This window comes from Populus nigra, chromosome 10, assembly GCF_951802175.1.
Source record: "Populus nigra chromosome 10, ddPopNigr1.1, whole genome shotgun sequence".
Classification (NCBI taxonomy): domain Eukaryota; kingdom Viridiplantae; phylum Streptophyta; class Magnoliopsida; order Malpighiales; family Salicaceae; genus Populus; species Populus nigra.
The window spans coordinates 12,841,088-12,858,816 of NC_084861.1; the positions used below are offsets into that span (position 1 = coordinate 12,841,088).

At 35.3% G+C, this 17,729-nt stretch overlaps 3 protein-coding genes and 1 non-coding gene across 4 annotated transcripts; 2 read left to right on the forward strand and 2 right to left on the reverse strand.

Moving 5' to 3' along the window:
- The first annotated feature begins 3,090 nt into the window (after nt 1-3,090).
- Nucleotides 3,091-6,646, forward strand: LOC133704388 (rop guanine nucleotide exchange factor 5-like). The gene is made up of 7 exons (XM_062129197.1): nt 3,091-3,723; nt 3,900-4,016; nt 4,118-4,272; nt 4,757-4,831; nt 4,924-5,214; nt 5,492-5,848; nt 5,959-6,646. The coding sequence occupies exons 1-7, from the start codon at nt 3,429-3,431 to the stop codon at nt 6,520-6,522; spliced, it is 1,854 nt and encodes a 617-aa protein (XP_061985181.1). The 5' UTR covers nt 3,091-3,428; the 3' UTR covers nt 6,523-6,646.
- A 119-nt stretch (nt 6,647-6,765) lies between these two features.
- Nucleotides 6,766-6,837, reverse strand: TRNAP-AGG (transfer RNA proline (anticodon AGG)). Its single transcript has one exon. It is a non-coding gene; the product is annotated as a tRNA-Pro (tRNA).
- Nucleotides 6,838-12,203: 5,366 nt separating this feature from the next.
- LOC133704936 (putative lipid-transfer protein DIR1) lies at nt 12,204-12,838 on the forward strand. Its single transcript, XM_062130002.1, has 2 exons — nt 12,204-12,588; nt 12,677-12,838. Exons 1-2 carry the CDS (start codon nt 12,246-12,248, stop codon nt 12,691-12,693), a joined length of 360 nt encoding a protein of 119 aa, XP_061985986.1. The 5' UTR covers nt 12,204-12,245; the 3' UTR covers nt 12,694-12,838.
- A 666-nt stretch (nt 12,839-13,504) lies between these two features.
- Nucleotides 13,505-16,046, reverse strand: LOC133704935 (uncharacterized). Its single transcript, XM_062130001.1, has 7 exons — nt 15,760-16,046; nt 15,383-15,635; nt 14,927-14,993; nt 14,466-14,635; nt 14,211-14,286; nt 14,060-14,122; nt 13,505-13,778 (listed from the first exon to the last, which is right to left on the reverse strand). The coding sequence occupies exons 2-6, from the start codon at nt 15,503-15,505 to the stop codon at nt 14,106-14,108; spliced, it is 453 nt and encodes a 150-aa protein (XP_061985985.1). The 5' UTR covers nt 15,506-15,635; nt 15,760-16,046; the 3' UTR covers nt 13,505-13,778; nt 14,060-14,105.
- Between the last annotated feature and the right edge of the window lie 1,683 nt (nt 16,047-17,729).

Consider the following 17,729-nt stretch of genomic DNA (forward strand, 5'->3'; position numbering starts at 1 on the left):
TTGGCCTATTTGAAGCAGCGATGGTTAAATAATGCAGCGGTGGATTAGGTAATGTCCGTCCTATGCATATACATAGGGAATGGTAAAAGCACTTTCCGCTCCGTGTCCTTTTCCAATATCTCTCAGACAGTCAAACGGCTATATCACTCAAATGTGTGTCTACTGTGTACCATTCAAATAATAGGTCAGTTTACCATATGACCCTTGATTTCTCATCTTGTTGTGAAATTACCATTTGTCTATCACCAGCCAGCTGGCCACAGCCCCCTCCCATCCATGAGGCAAGAGACCCTGGTCTGCTTCCGAATACCTCGAGGCTAGTTGAACCGTAACGTCATTGACCATCATTAGTAAACGGGGCGCAGTATTCTGATTAATATTTTGATAATACATTAAGGTTTATTTTTTAAAATATTTTTATTTAAAAATATATTAAAATATTATTGTATTTCTTATTCTTTTAAATTTATTTTTTATATTAGTACATCAAAATAATCTAAAAACATAAAAAAATATTTTTAAAAAATATATCTTTTTAAAATTATTTTTAAAACACAAAACCACACAACTTTTTTACTCTTGACTAAAAATTGGCTGTGAAAATGAGTAACCATGGCAGACAAGCAATTAGTCAGGTGTAAAATAGTATTCATCTAGTTGAAAAATGCATATGTGTAAGAAACCATTTGTTTGTACGTCCAGACATGCTTTTTATCTTTTTTTTTGTTTTAAAGTATTTTTGAAAATATTTTTAGATAATTTTGATGTCAAATTTTTTTTAAAAAAATAAATTTTTTTTATATATCTATAAACAAAAAATTATTTTAAAAAACAATATACACCACAATATCAAACACTATATTTAAATATGGTACATGGGTATCCATATCTATATAATCGTGGTAATAAAGTTAATTCTAGGAAAAAAAAATTCTTGCTTATATCATGTTGTTCTAGTAAAACATCTTTCACAAGCAAAGATTTAATTACATAAATATTTAATATACTAACTAAAATCATATTTATTTTTTTAAAAAAACAAGAGGATAAAAAACGTTCAATTTTAAGATACAAAACTAGTTTTGGCATGGTTTTAAACAAATAAAATAAATTTCACTGTTACGTCTGATCAATGTTGTGCTTGTTAGCTTGTATTTTTTAGAATATAAGAATTAAGATTTTTAATCTAAAAAAATAAAAACCTAGAGAGGTTCCTCTTGTCTGATCTCACTCGAGTGAGTATATACAATTAGCTGTCATGTCGTTTTGATATTAATGATGTTTATTGGCATTTTTAGGCTATTTTAAAAATCGTCTTCTCAGTTGTCCATGACCTGTATATTTTTTAGGTGGAATTTAATTATTGTCAAGATATAAAAGATGAAAATGATTGGAATAAAAGTTAAAAAGATGAAGAAAAAAAGCAATGAATAAATTTATTCTTGAAATAATTTTGAAAAGAATTATATATTTTCAAAACAATATGAAGACATATTTTTTAATATTTATTTTTTTTATTCTGAGCAATTATTAATGAAATACTATTTTAAAATATTTTTTTCAACTTCACGATTCTGGTCTTCCTAATCAAGCCCTTCAGTTCTTGTTTGTGGTTTTTTGAAAAAAATGGGCCGATCTTATACCTGTGTCCAGTAACCATAGGGGCCACCACCGCTCATATGTAGGGGCTGAAGCTAATGCAGTATTTATGAACACGGTTGAGGTTGAAATCATGTATTTTAAAAAATTAATTTTATTTTATTTAAAATATTTTTTTATATTTATAGATTATTTTAATGTATTGATATTAAAATTTTTTAAAAAATAAAAAAATATTTAAATATATTTTCAAATAAAAAATATTTTATTACAAAAATCATTTCCACCTGAACCCGTCTTCGCGGGATAGATTAATGAGGAGAAGCTTGCAACTTTTAGGCTGTCAGCTGCTGGTCCTAAGAGGCTGCGATGCATGCTCAAAGCAGTTCAAGTAATAAATTTTAAAATCAACATTATGCATTAATTTACTGGCTAGAAAGAAAGAGCTCATCAGGCAAACCCAAAATTTAAGCATTTATAACTATTTAGATGGTCTAATAGTAAAATTTTAAAATTAAAATATTTGTTTTTTCTGTAATCTCAGGTTCGAACCTTATGGTTGCTCATATGATAACCACTAAAGGTTTACATAGTTTTTAATTTCAGGGCCTGTAAAATTAGTCGAGGTACATACAAGCTGGCCCGGACACCCAGGTTAAACTAAAAAAAATTTAAGCACTTATAAATTCCTCACCTTTTTTTTATTATTAAACGCCAACCTAACCCACCTGTTCCATCCATTTCTATCTCCTTGCATAAAAGTTACAGGTAGACAAATAAATGCTAAATAATTGCATAATCATTTCCGGTAAATGAATGCTCTGCCTTGAAAAAAAGAAAAATAAAACACACGAAACTTGAGTGAATATTCCCTTTCCTTCTTTTTTTATCCCCTCCATGTAAAGAACAAACACTAGAGTTATCTCTCTCTCTCTCTCTCTCTCTCTTTTCAAAGAGTGTTTGTTTGCATGATTGAATATACATTTTAAATTGTGTTGAACAATATTAAATTAATATTTTCAGACGATTTTTAATTGTTTTGATGTATTTATACTAAAAAAATCAAAATAAATATTAATCTTTTAATAAAGTTAGAGTAGCATGTTCGTACCAATGAAGTGCTATTAATCGAAAACAAATTTATGAGTATTTGATTTGAAGGTGATTTTAATTTTTTTTATACATCCACACAAAAATATATATTTTTAACTTTTAAAAATATTTTTTATACTTTAAAAAATCACTATACCTCCAAACCAAACAAACACAGCCAAATTGTACCTTTAAAGTTTGTTTTCAAATATCTACTGATATCCAATCGTATTAACTAGTATAATAGTACGTATGAAAAAAAGGTGGTATACGAATTAAAAAATGTACGTGGGGAAAACATGCAGGGCAAAAATGTAACTTTATAGGGCATAGGCACATCCGTCCGCCAACCGCTATCTGACTACAATATTTTAATATTATTTTGAACGTATTCTCTACTCAGGGGCTGAGAGAGAAAGGGAGCCCAAAAAAACAAAGAGAGACGTTAGCTCATGGCATGTGATCTGATCTTCTGACGGTAACCTTTTGATCTTCAAAAATCAAAATTTGAAATGAGACAAATAGTCTAGAAATATATAGAACAAGCCCCCCAAAACCTTTCTGGTTGATTCTCTTTCTATTCTTGTAACCACTTGGTTTTACTGCAACTTAAAGATCATGACCCACCTCATAAACCCATGTAGTTGTAGTAACTAGCCAGTGAAGAAATGTTTTTGGTGGTTCTTACAAGTAGTTGAGTTTTTGGGTTTCGAAAAGTTTGTTCCTTTTTGTCGAGAATGGAAACAATGTTTAAGGGGAGTTGTGGTGGTGGAGGATTTGAGAGGAGGAGGAAAGATGAGTCTGACTTACTGACCGAGTCTGGGACCGAGTCAAGAGAGAGTAGCAGCTCGAGTTCTGAGAGTAGCTCAACTGAGGGAGTTAAGCCCGGGTGTGCTTCCCCATCTCCTTTGGGTTGGCCTATAAGGAAAGCTGGAGAGTGCAAGAGCTTGGTCTCTAGTGGAAATGGAAGTAAAGAGAAGAAAGCCCATTTGGAGGATTCAAAATTCAAAAAGCAAGGCTCAAAGCTTTCAGGTTGGTCTTGGTGTTTTTTCCTTTACCAGTCATAGATGGATGCCTCTTATGTTTGAAATTATTCAGTTCAAAATTGCTCCTTTTTTTTTTCTTTTTTTGATTGTGGCATATGCCCCAACTTTATGATTATTGGTAAGTTGACGTTTTCTCCTTTTTTGGGGGTGGATTTTGTTTAGAGATTGACATGATAAAGGAGAGGTTTGCAAAATTGTTGCTTGGTGAAGACATGTCAGGGTCTGGGAAAGGGGTTTGCACAGCTTTGGCTATATCAAATGCCATCACCAATTTGTGTGGTATGATCTCTTTCTCTTTCAATCTGTGTCGTGTCTATGGCAGCCTTGGCTCCCAGTTCTGCAGTTTCATTTTAATTTGATCTTGGTTATACAATATGTAGGTACTATCTATGGGCAACTTTGGAGACTAGAGCCATTGCCTGAAGAGAAGAAATCAATGTGGAGAAGAGAGATGGAGTTGCTTCTTTGTGTTGGAGACCATATCGTGGAATTAATACCCTCATGGCAGACATTTCCTGATGGTAGTAAGCTTGAGGTAATTCTAATTATAGTCCCAAATTTGGAAATGTACCATGGAAATTTGCTCACAAGAACAAGGACAGGATAAGAATATTAGAATAGAGCTTAATTAAGCATTTTGTCTGTTGGATTTTAGTTTGTCAACTATTCTGATGTTAAACCAACGTACCATGACTGTAAGATATGCTTCCCTTTCCATAATTAGATAACTGATATTCGAACAGCGTATTGTTTGTAGCTTTAACTTTATTTTAAGATGTTATTCCCGAATTTGTAATTTTCTTACCCTTGTCAGACATTACCAAGTGAGGAAAGATTAAGCTAGCTGAAGATCTTACGCAATTTGATTTACTTGTTTCAATTTCTTAAAATGATCATTCCACATTTTAGGATAGAATACTCGTAAAAAGGATAAGTGATAGAATTTATTCATTAGAAATCAACTTAGTTTTCCCTTTCTTTTGTTTGTCCTCAATGTAAGTAGTTTCTGCATTTTGCAGGTTATGACTTGCAGGCCTAGATCCGATCTTTTTATCAATCTGCCAGCTCTGCGTAAACTAGACAATATGCTTCTTGTAAGATTTATCCTTATTTATTCCTTAATTCCTTGTTTTTTTTTTCAAGCATGATCATTTTGGAATCATTAGCCTGTCTCCTTCAATGACAGGAAGTTTTAGATAGTTTCGTAGACACGGAGTTTTGGTACGTTGATCAAGGGATTGTAGCCCCAGATGGAGATGGGTCAGCCTCTTTCCGTAAAACAATGCAGAGGCAAGAAGAAAAATGGTGGCTTCCAGTCCCTCGTGTCCCTGCTGGTGGTCTCAGCGATGATACAAGAAAGCAGTTGAACCACACGCGTGAATGCACCAATCAGATACTGAAAGCTGCAATGGCAATCAACAGTGTCGCTTTAGCTGAAATGGATGTTCCTGACTCATACTTGGAAGCTCTCCCAAAGGTAAAATCTGGCAATGCAACAGTTTTTTGTTACATGCCTGAATCAAACCGTGCTTGATTTTTTTTCTTTTGTTATGTGATGAAATCAACACCATATCCACAATTTTCTCAATATTTCCTAATTATGCTTAACATTTTTGTATTGACATAATGAAGTTGGTGCAAATTTTTATGTTTCTTCCTTGTATTGTAGGCAGTTTCTGAATTATAATACATGTGTTTTTCATAGATTTTTAGCTGTAACAAGGGTATGTGACAGTCATTTAATTTATTTTCAGAATGGGAGAGCTTGTTTGGGAGACCTTGTGTACCGGTATATTACTTCAGACCAGTTCTCCGCAGAGTGCCTGCTCGATTGCCTTGACCTGTCATCTGAACATGTTGCTTTAGAGATTGCAAACCGTGTGGAATCTTCAATTTATGTATGGCGTCGGAGAGCTCATTCAAGACCTCCACCCAATCCAAATCGCTCCACGACAAAGTCATCATGGGAGATGGTCAAGGACTTCATGGTTGACGGAGATAAGAGGGAATTGCTTGCAGAAAGAGCTGAAAGTCTCTTGCTTTCCTTGAAGCATAGGTTCCCTAATCTAACCCAGACCGCCTTGGATACCAGCAAAATTCAATTCAACAAGGTTTTTGTTCTCTCTCCTGCTCCATTATTTACTTTCAATCGCCCCATTGCCCTCCCTTTTTTCTATTTCCTAAATCCTTCATATCAGCTTGACTCTTTTTCAACTTTCAGGATGTTGGGAAATCAATTCTCGAGAGCTATTCAAGAGTTCTGGAGAGCTTGGCATTTAATATTGTAGCTCGTATTGACGACTTGGTATACGTTGATGACTTGACTAAACGTTCGGACAATTTGTCTTCAGTTTCCACAGCTGCTGTGATTTCTCACAGGAAGGTTTCAAATCCCTTCTCCGTGCCAGTCTCAGGCACTCCATACAAAACAACGTTCAGTACACCGAGCTTTTCACCCGTGCCGCTTATAAGTCCTGCACGGGGTGAGAGAACTCCATTCCTCCACATTACCACCTCCTCCAACAGCAATAACAACAAGCCTCCTCGTCGTGGTTTTGGTGTGAAGAGGGCGCTGACAAACTATCTTGCTGTGGATTCAAAACCCAAGATCTGTGGCAATACAAATGTTGATTCAAAACCCAAGATCTGTGGTAATACAAATGAAGGATCGTGTCCAAATCCAAAGACAAATGGCAGAGAGGGTTTGGGGCCGGAAAAGAACTCACCGACCCAAAAAAATGGGACTAAATTGCGTCAATGTGCTCCCAAATATATTGTAACTTGACGAGATGCATTGAGATTAGGAAAATTGAAATACAGTTTGACAATTAGGATTGTTCATGCTAGAAAAACCTTCTTGATTGTAACCGATATTTGATATTTGTTGTTTAATCTTTGCTTTGAGTTCTTGGTGGGCTGTCATTGTTTATACTTTATACCCTCATTTAAATCTCTCATTTCCTATCTTCCGGTGAAATGAGGGATTTCCCGTTGACCTCCAAGATACGGAGAAAAAAAGAACAGAAACGGGGCATTCCGAGAATTGAACTCGGGACCTCTCGCACCCTAAGCGAGAATCATACCACTAGACCAAATGCCCGATTCGAAAAGCGGCTAACCAAGCTTTATAATAGCTAACTTACCTCTTCGACCTCAGTTTCACACTGCTCAAGAATTTTGCAAACACGTGATTTTTTCTATTAAACTGATGATAGTTTCATTGTGTTAATAAAGGGTGACAAATCTTAAACAAAGAATAGTAAAGATGTCACGGAGTGGGAACTCGATTTGAATGATCTTAAATCAACGCTAGTTTTGCCACACAAGTTAGTTCAAGGATTTCCTGCTGTCTAGGTTTTAAAGTTAGAGTTTAATAAATCATTTTCTTAAAGGAGCTTGGTCATCCTGATCTAGAATAAAAGTAGTTGATTAGGATTCGGTGTTAACGCATGATGGATTACTGTTAGAAAACTGAAGCTCAATATATATAAGTCACTGGCTAAATGAAGTTAGTTTAATGTTTTTAAACAAGAAGTTATCTCTTGTACAGTTTTTTTATTGGACAACATTTATTATTTTATAAATATATTGGAAATCCAGAGCACTTATGTATAATAAAAAACAATAAATTTCCTTTTAAATAAAAAATTTTCGTTTACTAAAATATGAAAAAGCAACCATTATTTTCCATGCATGGTGACCTGAGAGATCACGATGCATATATGATGAGTTTTGCAGCATTTCTTACAGGTCGATGACCTCAAGGCCAACTGGAGAAATGAATGACATTAATTACTTAAATAAGTCAACGTAGCACAGCAATGTCGTTGTAGTATAGTGGTGAGTATTCCCGCCTGTCACGCGGGTGACCCGGGTTCGATCCCCGGCAACAGCGCTTTTTTTTACTAATATATATCCCTTGCAAAGAAAAGCACAAGACCCATCTCAATGACGACCAGCATCTACATAGTAGTGAAATTGTTGGATTTATTGTTTTTTATAGGGTTTTTTTAGATTGAAGTTATATTAAAATATATTTTTTATTTATTTAAAATTAATTTTTATATTAATACATTAAAATAAAAATATATTATTTTCAAATAAAAAGTTTAATTTTTTTCAAACAAAACTTTTAAAATTAAAAAAACAGGCTGTAATCTTAAATGTTAACTCTCTCTTCAGTCTCGCCGTCTTCGTTGGCCTAGTGTGGAACCCAACTGACACCATCTCCTGCTCTCCGAGCCCCAAAATCGCTGAAGACTTTATCGCTTTCCACGTCTACTCATTCAGCTCCTTTCTCTCCTATAGCCTAGCGCTCTCGCTCTTAAACAAGCTATTAGGATCGCTAAAACTTCGAGTCACAATCATGGAAATTATTTGCAGATGGCGGAGCTTTTGTTAGCGCACGTGAATAAGAATTTGGTTCGGGTTGGGAAGTTGGTTTCGGGCATTGGGTCGGTTTCTGGGTGCGTGTTTCTGATGTTGGACACTTGTTAATGTTATTCAGTTGAAGCTTGGGGTTTTGGGTTGTGGAGGCGGACATGGTCTTGTTATTTTGGCTCTTTTGGGTTATGTTTCCATTGTTTTGTACGCTTTTACTCGCTAGTTATGTTAATGTAGTATCCGACTTTGTATGATTTGTTTCAGAGGGTAATTGTAACGAATGAAGTGAACAATGGAAGTGTTTCCTTCTTCCATTTTGTAGGTCTCCGATATGTAGTTCATTCATGTGCAAGTTGGTTTTTATTAATGGACTTGGGAAGTGATTTTATTATATTTTGATGACTTGTATTATATAGGTTTACATTATTTGTAGGGCAATCCTATTTCTCTTAAAATATTCATCATGAATCATCTTGGCTTAACATCTAAAAAATATTTTTAAATGTTATGATATTCCAAAATATTCAAATAGTCCATGAAAGTTAGATAATCAACTAATTAATTGTTTTAACAATCTTAGTTATTTTTTCTAGTCAAGTTGATTGATAGCTTATAGTTGTTGTTTGGTAGACCAAGGTGGCTTGTGGTTAGTACCTGCAAATAAATCCTTTTTAGTGGAGGTGATTACTCTTCGATGCTTCAATAAATATCTTTTTAAAAAGAGAAAATCCAATAATATTCTAGACAGAGATGTTCTGAAAATATATTTCCAATAGAGAATAAAGATTGTGAGCTTTTATTCTAAAGATCTGATGGTATATTTATAGTCCATGAATCATGTTCTTTTGTGAAAAAGAGGCTAAGAAATGTAATTTTTCTCTTGCGATTTTTTGAGTTGCATTCTATTAAAAATAATATGTATTAGATCAGTATAAAATATCAAGGAACTTGTATGGGGTCTTAGAAAAGTTCCTTAGCGAGTGTTGAGCTCGGACAAGGTGTCTAGGCTCATTAGAGGTGATAGTGTGTTCGGGCACACTGCGTGGACCCAAACATGTCAGGCTCAACGTGAAAGCCCAAGCCTATAAAAGGTGAAAGTGGATGCGGATATACTGCTTGGATCCAAACACACTAGGCTTAGGTGTATTAGAGATGAGCGATGGGTCAAGATGCACTGCCTGAACCTAAACATGTTGCGTTTAGAGTGCGCTCCAGAGCCCGAGTATGTTAGGCTCGGATGTAGAAGCCCAAGCCCACGGACATGTTGGGGTGTATGTCAAGCACTAAGGATGTTGGTCATGTCATGCCCATGTTGGGTGTGCGCCCTGCAAGGGCTCGAGCTTCTTGCCCGAGCCCAGGCTTCTTGTGTGATGGGCTCGGGATACCAAGCCCGAGCTCAAAGAGTGTTCTTGTTGGGCCTATTTTGAGAGAATCTTTTGAGGCTATTTTGGAGGGATTTTTAGATTTATTTTATTTGTATCCATCAAAAAAAAAAATTTGGAGATAAATAGGCCAGTCTTGTTTGTATTTAGTTTAGCATTGCTATGGTCTGTATATTTTGTAAATCTAGTTTAATGTGGTCGGTGTAATTAATTATAGATGCGATAAAAATGGTGGGAAATGAGTGGGAGTTGTTTTGGCAGAAAGAGGAAGTGGAAAAGTGGGAACCTTGATGATGGGGGGATGAACTTGATGTATTTGCATACTTGGGTTGAGTTATGACGAGCAGCAATAGCCGCTTTAAGAAGTGGGTTCATGCTTCCACTCGTATGGTCGTTGATTTCTTATTAGGTTAGTATCAAAAGTCCTATGATTTGGTAAAGGCTATTAGGATAAGATGGATGAGCACGCCGAGCGTGCAAGAAAGTCCGGAACAAGGAATTGTGTCGCGACAAGCAAGAGAGGAAGCATGCATGTGGCAGGCTCTTGTCAGATATAGCTTAGGAAGTGATGGATTTACAATAAAGGAGCGATTTGAAATAGAAATGGCAATGTGCTATTAGAGGGTGAAAACTGTTTATTGAGCATAGATGATCCAGTCTGTAAAGCCTTAAGAGTTTAGCATTTTTTCTCCTTTCTTCCTATAATACGAATCATTAAGTTTTTTGTTTACTGCGTGTCTACTTCCCTGGACAAGGACTATTGTTATTTCCTAATCTGAGTGAAATTAGGCATTGGAAATCCTTTGATATGGACAAGGACTGTATTGTTATTGCCTCATCCGAGTGAAATTAGGCATTGGAAATCCTTTGATATCTTTTCCTGGGGAAAAAAATATGGCAGCAATAATGCTGAAAGATTGCAGATGATTTTGTCCTATGGTGGATCCTCATGAGGATGGCCCTCCAACTTTTAGCTGACAAATGAGTTGTGCCATGGATTTCTTATGATCGCTGGTTGTCTATACATTCCATTATTCCAATTTTGGATTGATCATCTCTTCTGTTTGTCCCGTGGATCTGTTCTCATTGATGTTCACCTTCACTACTCTGTTACCTTTACCAAAAAAGTCTATTAATTTTAGCAATTTTTATAGCTGTCGATCACGGAGAGGGAAGAAATGTCTTGGGAGGTGTCTGAAAAGAAAAAAATTGCTCCTGTAGAATGTATCAAACTCCAATTAAGTTGTAATAAAACTTTTATACCAACAGTTCGAAGTACATGATGCTTTCTGTAGTGGTGTGATGTTCAGATGGAAGAGCAGAAGTAAAGGAACTGTGAGGCTATGGTTTCAACTGTTTGATTGATGTTGCGTAGAGAGAAGTTGGATATTATGTGATTGCCCTTTATTTTTTTCCCACCGTGAAGGAAAACTGTGCTTTGTTTCTCCTGCCTGGCATTCAAAGTTGCCTCCATGAAGAAATTGACGCTAACCACTTGCGTCCTGCCTTTTCTGTTGTTCCTCTTTCTCAGTCAGAATGAATACCAAGAAACATATTTCACGGAAAAGGGAAATGCGAGCAATTGACAATTCTCGGATATTTGATAGTTTTATGAACTTATGCTAAGCTATACTCCATGAGGGATCATACTTTTCTACAAGGGATGATTCTGGTAATTAAGCTACTCCTAGTCATGTGGTACCTTAAACTAGTTGCTTTAGGGCATTTGGAGAGTGCTGTATCAGCATGTTTTATATATATATATATATATATATATATATAAATTTAATGGTTAAAGAGAGGCAAAAATAAAGTGAGAAATCAACTTATCTAAATTTAACTATAAGCTGAATTCAAATGGATACAGGACCGATAATTTTTATAAATTCTTTATTGAATTACAAAACTTATTTTTTTTTATTATCTTTAACATAAAATATTAAGATTAAAGGATGTTCATCTTTTAAACTATTGGATTGGATATATAAAAATCTTCTGAATACTTATTATATTTTTATCAATATTAGTGATGTGTAAGGATATTTATTTTTTATCAATAATATATAAAAATATTTATCCCTTGTAAGAAAAATAACATCTGAGCTCCTTTTCTTCATAAAAAAATTTGGAATCATATAATCTATTCTTACATAATTTTTTTCTTTAAAATATTATCATAATTTTTTTTTGAAGACAAATACTTAAGTACGTATCATATAATCCTTAAAGCTATCAAATATAATTTTTTTTAAGTATCAGTCTAAGTGGCTTATTAAATAATAGTTAGCTACCAATCAAGAAAAACAAAACAAATTACTATAATTGTTAATCTAGGTACTAAATCACTTAGATATGTTGGGACATCACGAGGGAGTAAACTCAAGAGTCTTTCATAGTTGTGAAAACCAGAGGGGTTCAAGAAACATAGGTCATATCTTTTGTAGAATTAAGTGGCACTGCTATGCTGTCAATTGCTCATGAAAAGCACCCATTTTCCCCTTCGTGAACAAAAAAGCAACGAAATGGTTCCAAAGACTCTAGGGAGCGGTTGCCGTCATTTACTGTAGCCGTGTAAATCTGGAATCCATTGTGGAAGGAGTAGGTGATACAATAAACAAATGACCTTGTGTTTATAGTGCTACTTCCACTATGATTTATGGGTTCACATGTAAGCAACTTTCAGCTACTTGTTTCAGTATAAAATCCTGCGAGGTAGAGCATTGCTTGTGCCCTGCATTGAAAAATGGCGACTCCAATGAAGTACATTTGCTTGTTTATGTTTCTTGCAATTCTCAGCATTGCTGGGCTCAATCAAGTTGACGGGGCTGGTGAATGTGGGAAAAACACCACTCCTGACATGGAGGCTTTCAAGATGGCTCCTTGTGCATCAGCAGCACAGGATGAGAATTCTTCAGTTTCAAGCCAGTGCTGCGCTCGGGTGAAGAAAATTGGACAGAACCCAGCGTGCCTTTGTGCTGTTATGCTTTCCAACACTGCTAAGAGCTCTGGAATCAAGCCAGAAATTGCAATGACCATTCCCAAACGATGCAACATTGCTGATCGTCCCGTGGGCTACAAGTGTGGAGGTTCGATCACAAATTCGCTCTCTTTCATGTCTTCTTTATTTCTACCTGCTGCCCCTAAATGTTTAAATTTACTTGTTTTCTCTTGCAGCTTATACTTTACCTTGAAGAGTGAAGACCATGAGCTGTGCTCGCCCTGTAAAGTACTTTCTATCAACCTGCTGGAGTTTACATCATTGTTGCTAGTTCTTCTAGCTAACAAATGTAGTGTAACATCCAGACATCTGAATAATAAATAACTATTGGTGCTTAATCTCCTCTGGCTCGATCAATTGTTTTTTTTTTCTATTATTCTTTTACTATTCTACAGCAGATGTACTTTCTTTCTATCGCAGATTAGACCACCATCCACTGTCAAACCAACCTGGCAGATCAGAATGATTACTTTAATACTTAATACCTAAACATCATAAAACTGCAAGTACACAAGTAAAGCCTTTATGAAATATGACTAGAAGTTCCATTAGCATTTAGCTTCAGTAATTTTAACTCACGTTTGCTGGCATGAAACTAGAAGAGGGAACTCCTCTTCTTAAATGGGCTTGAATATCATGGAAAGAAGAGCATGAGCCTCAATCTAGTGTTTTATTAATTGGACTTGCAGACAGTCTGGATCAACAAAAAAACATTCTGCTACAAACAACCATTAAACTAGTAATGTGTGGCCATTAGATGTTTGTGCTGATTTAGATACCCGATTAATTCCGTTCGAACCATATGTTTAAGGCAGCCACGATCATGATCTGATCATGTTTCTACCATTTGCAGTTGCTGAATTGCTGGGAGCAGTTCTAGTTGATTCAAGTAATTGTTTCTCCATTTACACTTTCTGAAATTAATCAATATTTGTCACAGCAGTAGCTATAAACTGGCATAAGCTAGAATTTGAACAGTACAAGTTTTATAGGGAGAGAATAAGTTAAGAGTATAAAGTCCATGGACAGGTAGAACAATATATTGATATTAGTCGACTAGACAACATGATGGATTGTTTAGTATACAAGATTCTGCAAGGAGTGAAGGTATAAAACCCCGACAGAAATATATCAGCTCGAGTATACGACTAGTTGGAACAAAAAGAACCCAACAATTTACCGCACTGTCCTGCCATATGACGCTGTGATAGTCTTATACTAATCTGTATTAATTTCTTAGTTCCATAGATTACGTTGAGAGAGCTCATAGTCATATTCCTGCATCACATTAAACAAACACCATTTTAGTCATCTGAATAACGTACAAAAGGCGAAGAAGAATAATAACATGCATATCTATGGAAAGAAGAGAGATGCAACATACATGTAAATTACAATGTTCTGGTGAATTTTATAATGGCAAATTCCTGATGCCTTGTAACATGGTCTTGTGAGAACATTTTCTTATTCCTTTTAAAAGCCTTTTCCTTTTCAGAAATCAGCAATTGATAACAAAAGTGCTTATATGGATGCACGATGGATCCACTAATTTTGCGCACCTTAGTTTACTGGGATGCTGCATTTGCATAAAATGGGGCCAGACGCTTAATAATATAGTGAACCTGCAAAAATGCATGTGATCAAGATTTACCAAACTGTCATGAAATAACATCATAATGAATCATATTTACAACTATACGGCTACCATACCCTGCCACCAGTTCCCTCTTGAAGCGCTGTTTGGATCGTTGCCATTTGGATCATCCTTTCCATAATCTTTCTTGAACTGTTCAGGAGAAGAAAAAAAAAACAGTCAGCTATCACTCCAACAACTTAAGCAAGTAAAATAAAATGAAGCTATCATGTTCCACTATTATAATGCATCTTATGATGCATGATCCGTATTGGCTGAAATAATCTTATCTTCCAAATAGTTATTAGTTTATTGAAAGATTCACTACTCACAACATGTTGAGATTCTGGGTTCTTGGTCCTCGGGGAATAGTTTTCTTGGCCACCATAGTAGATTGACGAACTAAAATAGCATGGTTCTGGCCTTTCGTTCTGATAAACTGAACTCTGGCCTTTGCCACTTATGCCGCTGCTCTCTCCCTTGGCTTTCCGAGTGGCATTATCTGAAAACAATCCGAAGATGTAAAGCATTCACAAAATGGTTTAGCGCACTGATCAGCGAGCAATCTATTAATGACAAAACCAGATTTCTGCTATTTATGCAATTTGAACGATTCACACAAAGCCTTTGTTATACTGAGTTGTGACTGTGCAATATAGATAATATTGGAAGCACATATCATCTCTACAAGAGACAAGGATATTTTTAGTCAACGTAATTAGCAATAAAGATGGTCATTACAGTTCAAACACAAGATGTTTCTACTCTTGCAACAAAAGTTATGATCACACACCTGGATTCACATATGTTTCATTCCCAACATGATTACCCGTAGTTCCAGAGTCCCTTCCAGCTGGCACCTGAAATTGGAACAGTTAAAAGGGAAAATATTCATACTTTCAACAAGGAGTTCAATAATTATCTGTGAACGGCCACTACCTTCCTAAGCTAATAATTATTCCAAAAGGGTTTCTTCCTTTTCCTGTCTTTCTATTCTATTTCTCTATCTTTTGCCATCCCTTTTGCTTTTTTATGTGCTAATCTTAGAGGTTGCTTTGCTAGCCCCCGCGCGCGACTAGATATGGTAAGAAAAAAAACCAGGAGAACCATGGAAAGCAATCACTTTCATTTGTCATTTCTGATTTCTGGGCTAATGGCAAGACGACAAAACCCCCATAATATATAGTAGTACCCTGTCACACATCATAAAATTAAGCCTAACAAATTAAAAGGTCTCCAAGTAAAGTACCTTCGATGGAGGAGGGAAAATGGACCCAAATATCCCACTTGAGGCGGATGATGAAGAGGAAGAGTCTTTAGGACCAAAAAGATGATCAAAAGAAGAAGCACCGACTTGCCTGTTGTTTTCCATGCTAAGATTGGATTTTTTTTAACCTTTCTTTGTCAACCAACGAACAAAACTACTCTTTAATAGCCTACAGTAACGACCACACTGACCCCAAAAAGACTCCAAACAAATTGAAGAGGGAGCAAACACCTAACTGAGCCCAAAAAACAGCACAAATTAAGAGGGTAGGAGTGGTAGATAAGGTTTGCCGAGTGAAAATTAAGGAAAGAAAGAAACAAACAGGTAAAAGAAAAACTTCAAGGGTGGATGTAAATCACGTGAAGACTTGCAGTTGTGGAGATGTAATGCAAACGATCTCTGCTATTTATAAGCCCAAAAAACGGTGCTTTAGGATGCTCTCGCTGATGCTGCAGCAATCCCATGTGCCTCTATTCAATCCTCTCTACTCTTTTTGACACATGGGGTGCATCCTCTGTCTACAAGTGGACATGCTGCCAGTTCCAACCCCTCTCTGCCACGTGTCTCCCATGCCCATATCTTTGACTCTCTTTCTGCTGTTTTTTTCATGCATGAGGATAACCAGATAAGGTCTTGGCTCAACTTGGTCTCATAGGATATGCTTCCAAATAGTTGGCCTTCCATCCCTTTCCTTTTTTCTTCTATTTTTTCCTTTCACTTAAACTAAATACTAAGAAGATATACCAATATTCCATGCATTGAAGATGTTATGGATTTCCCTTAAACTAAATACTAAGAAGATATATATACCAATTTTATTCCATGCATTAAAGATGCTGTACATTTATTCTTTCCCCTGACCCTGCAAAATCTTCCCAGGTTCAATGACAGAATATATGTTTGTTCTTTTTGTGTGTGTGGACAATGTTGGAGCGCTCATGGCTGCTAGCTAGGTTGTTGGACTTTATCGTACCACCGATTTTGATCAAGATTGAGTTAATTACTCGAAACATATTTGCGCTTCGGACTCGCATTACCTGAGGATAACTCGGCAATTTTATTACATGTTGTGAAAAAAGAAATCAAGTATTTCAATGTTTATTGCCAAATTAGCATACGTACGCATATATCCACGATAACAACTGCTATTTTTAATGTTTATCCTGGATATATTCAAGATAGCAATACGTACGCTAATCTTGGATTTGTAAGCACGATTTCTTATTCATATATTTTGGCATTTTCAGGCTGACAATAACATTTGCGGTTGGTAGCGTAAGAGTGCTAGCTAGATAAACGTATAATTTTCGAGATAAGGTTATTAATTTTGTCTCAAGGAAAACGATTAAGGGGACAAGGAAGATGATGAAGTCCATGTCTAAGCAAGAACAAGGACGGAGTCTTAATTATTGCTCGATCCGAGCAGCAAGACAAAGCGTTTGAGGCATTATAGTCATTGAAAATACAAAGCTATGAAATTTGCTCGAAAAGATCCATATAAAAGAGAGATTAGAGGTAGTCGAGGGTCGTCATGGTTATATAATCTGAGTTTCAAGCGTGGATCGATGAATTCTCAATCCTTTGAGGATAAAGGTGGATGTTGTGCGTACAACCCATACAAATATTTATCTGTGGTCCTGATCGATGATACGGTAGTTCAAATTAAAAAAATATAATATTTCATTCTTTTAGGTTCCTTCTGGATATAAGCGGATAAGTTCATTCGAAGGACAGTGACTTTAATGACGTGTGACATTATAGTTTTCTAGGGCTAGTCTCTAATTGGGGCCGGTTTTATGGCGTGATATGTCCATCAGCTCATCTGCGTCCTTACGTTTCTATAATCCGGAATGCTATTCCTTTCATCCGTCCTTGCGACTTTTCTATAAAATCGAAGGATGGTTTTTTTTTTATATATATATATATATATATATATATATATATATTGAAAGTTCGAAGGATGGTTTTTTTATTTTATTATATATATATATATATATATATATATATATATATATATTGAAAGTTCGTTTCATTTTGAGGGATGCCCGCTTAAAAATCCCTTCATATTCGTTCACCCCCAGCCACCTAAGAAGAAGGAAAAGGTAAATTAAGAAAAAAAGTACTTTCAAGTAAGTCTTATTATTAATTATATATAAACACACTACACAGTTAAAATTTTCTTTAATTTTTTTATTATAAATCTTTAATTTTTAAGATTTTTTTAAAAAATAATTTTTATTTTTTTTTTATATTTGATATTTTTATCATTTTACACTCGGTTTATTTATTACATTTTTTTATCTTCATTTTTTGTAATATTTTAATAGTT

What these genes read in the sequence shown, in the direction of transcription:
- LOC133704388 (XM_062129197.1), top strand. Translation starts at nt 3,429, where the DNA reads ATGGAAACAATGTTTAAGGGGAGTTGTGGTGGTGGAGGATTTGAGAGG. An exon ending in TGCCATCACCAATTTGTGTG is followed by an intron (nt 4,017 to 4,117) that starts GTATGATCTCTT and finishes TACAATATGTAG; the next exon opens with GTACTATCTATGGGCAACTT. An exon ending in GCAAAATTCAATTCAACAAG is followed by an intron (nt 5,849 to 5,958) that starts GTTTTTGTTCTC and finishes TTCAACTTTCAG; the next exon opens with GATGTTGGGAAATCAATTCT.
- LOC133704936 (XM_062130002.1), top strand. Translation starts at nt 12,246, where the DNA reads ATGGCGACTCCAATGAAGTACATTTGCTTGTTTATGTTTCTTGCAATT.
- LOC133704935 (XM_062130001.1), bottom strand. Translation starts at nt 15,505, where the DNA reads ATGGAAAACAACAGGCAAGTCGGTGCTTCTTCTTTTGATCATCTTTTT. An exon ending in TTTTCCCTCCTCCATCGAAG is followed by an intron (nt 14,994 to 15,382) that starts GTACTTTACTTG and finishes TTCCAATTTCAG; the next exon opens with GTGCCAGCTGGAAGGGACTC. An exon ending in TGAAACATATGTGAATCCAG is followed by an intron (nt 14,636 to 14,926) that starts GTGTGTGATCAT and finishes GATTGTTTTCAG; the next exon opens with ATAATGCCACTCGGAAAGCC.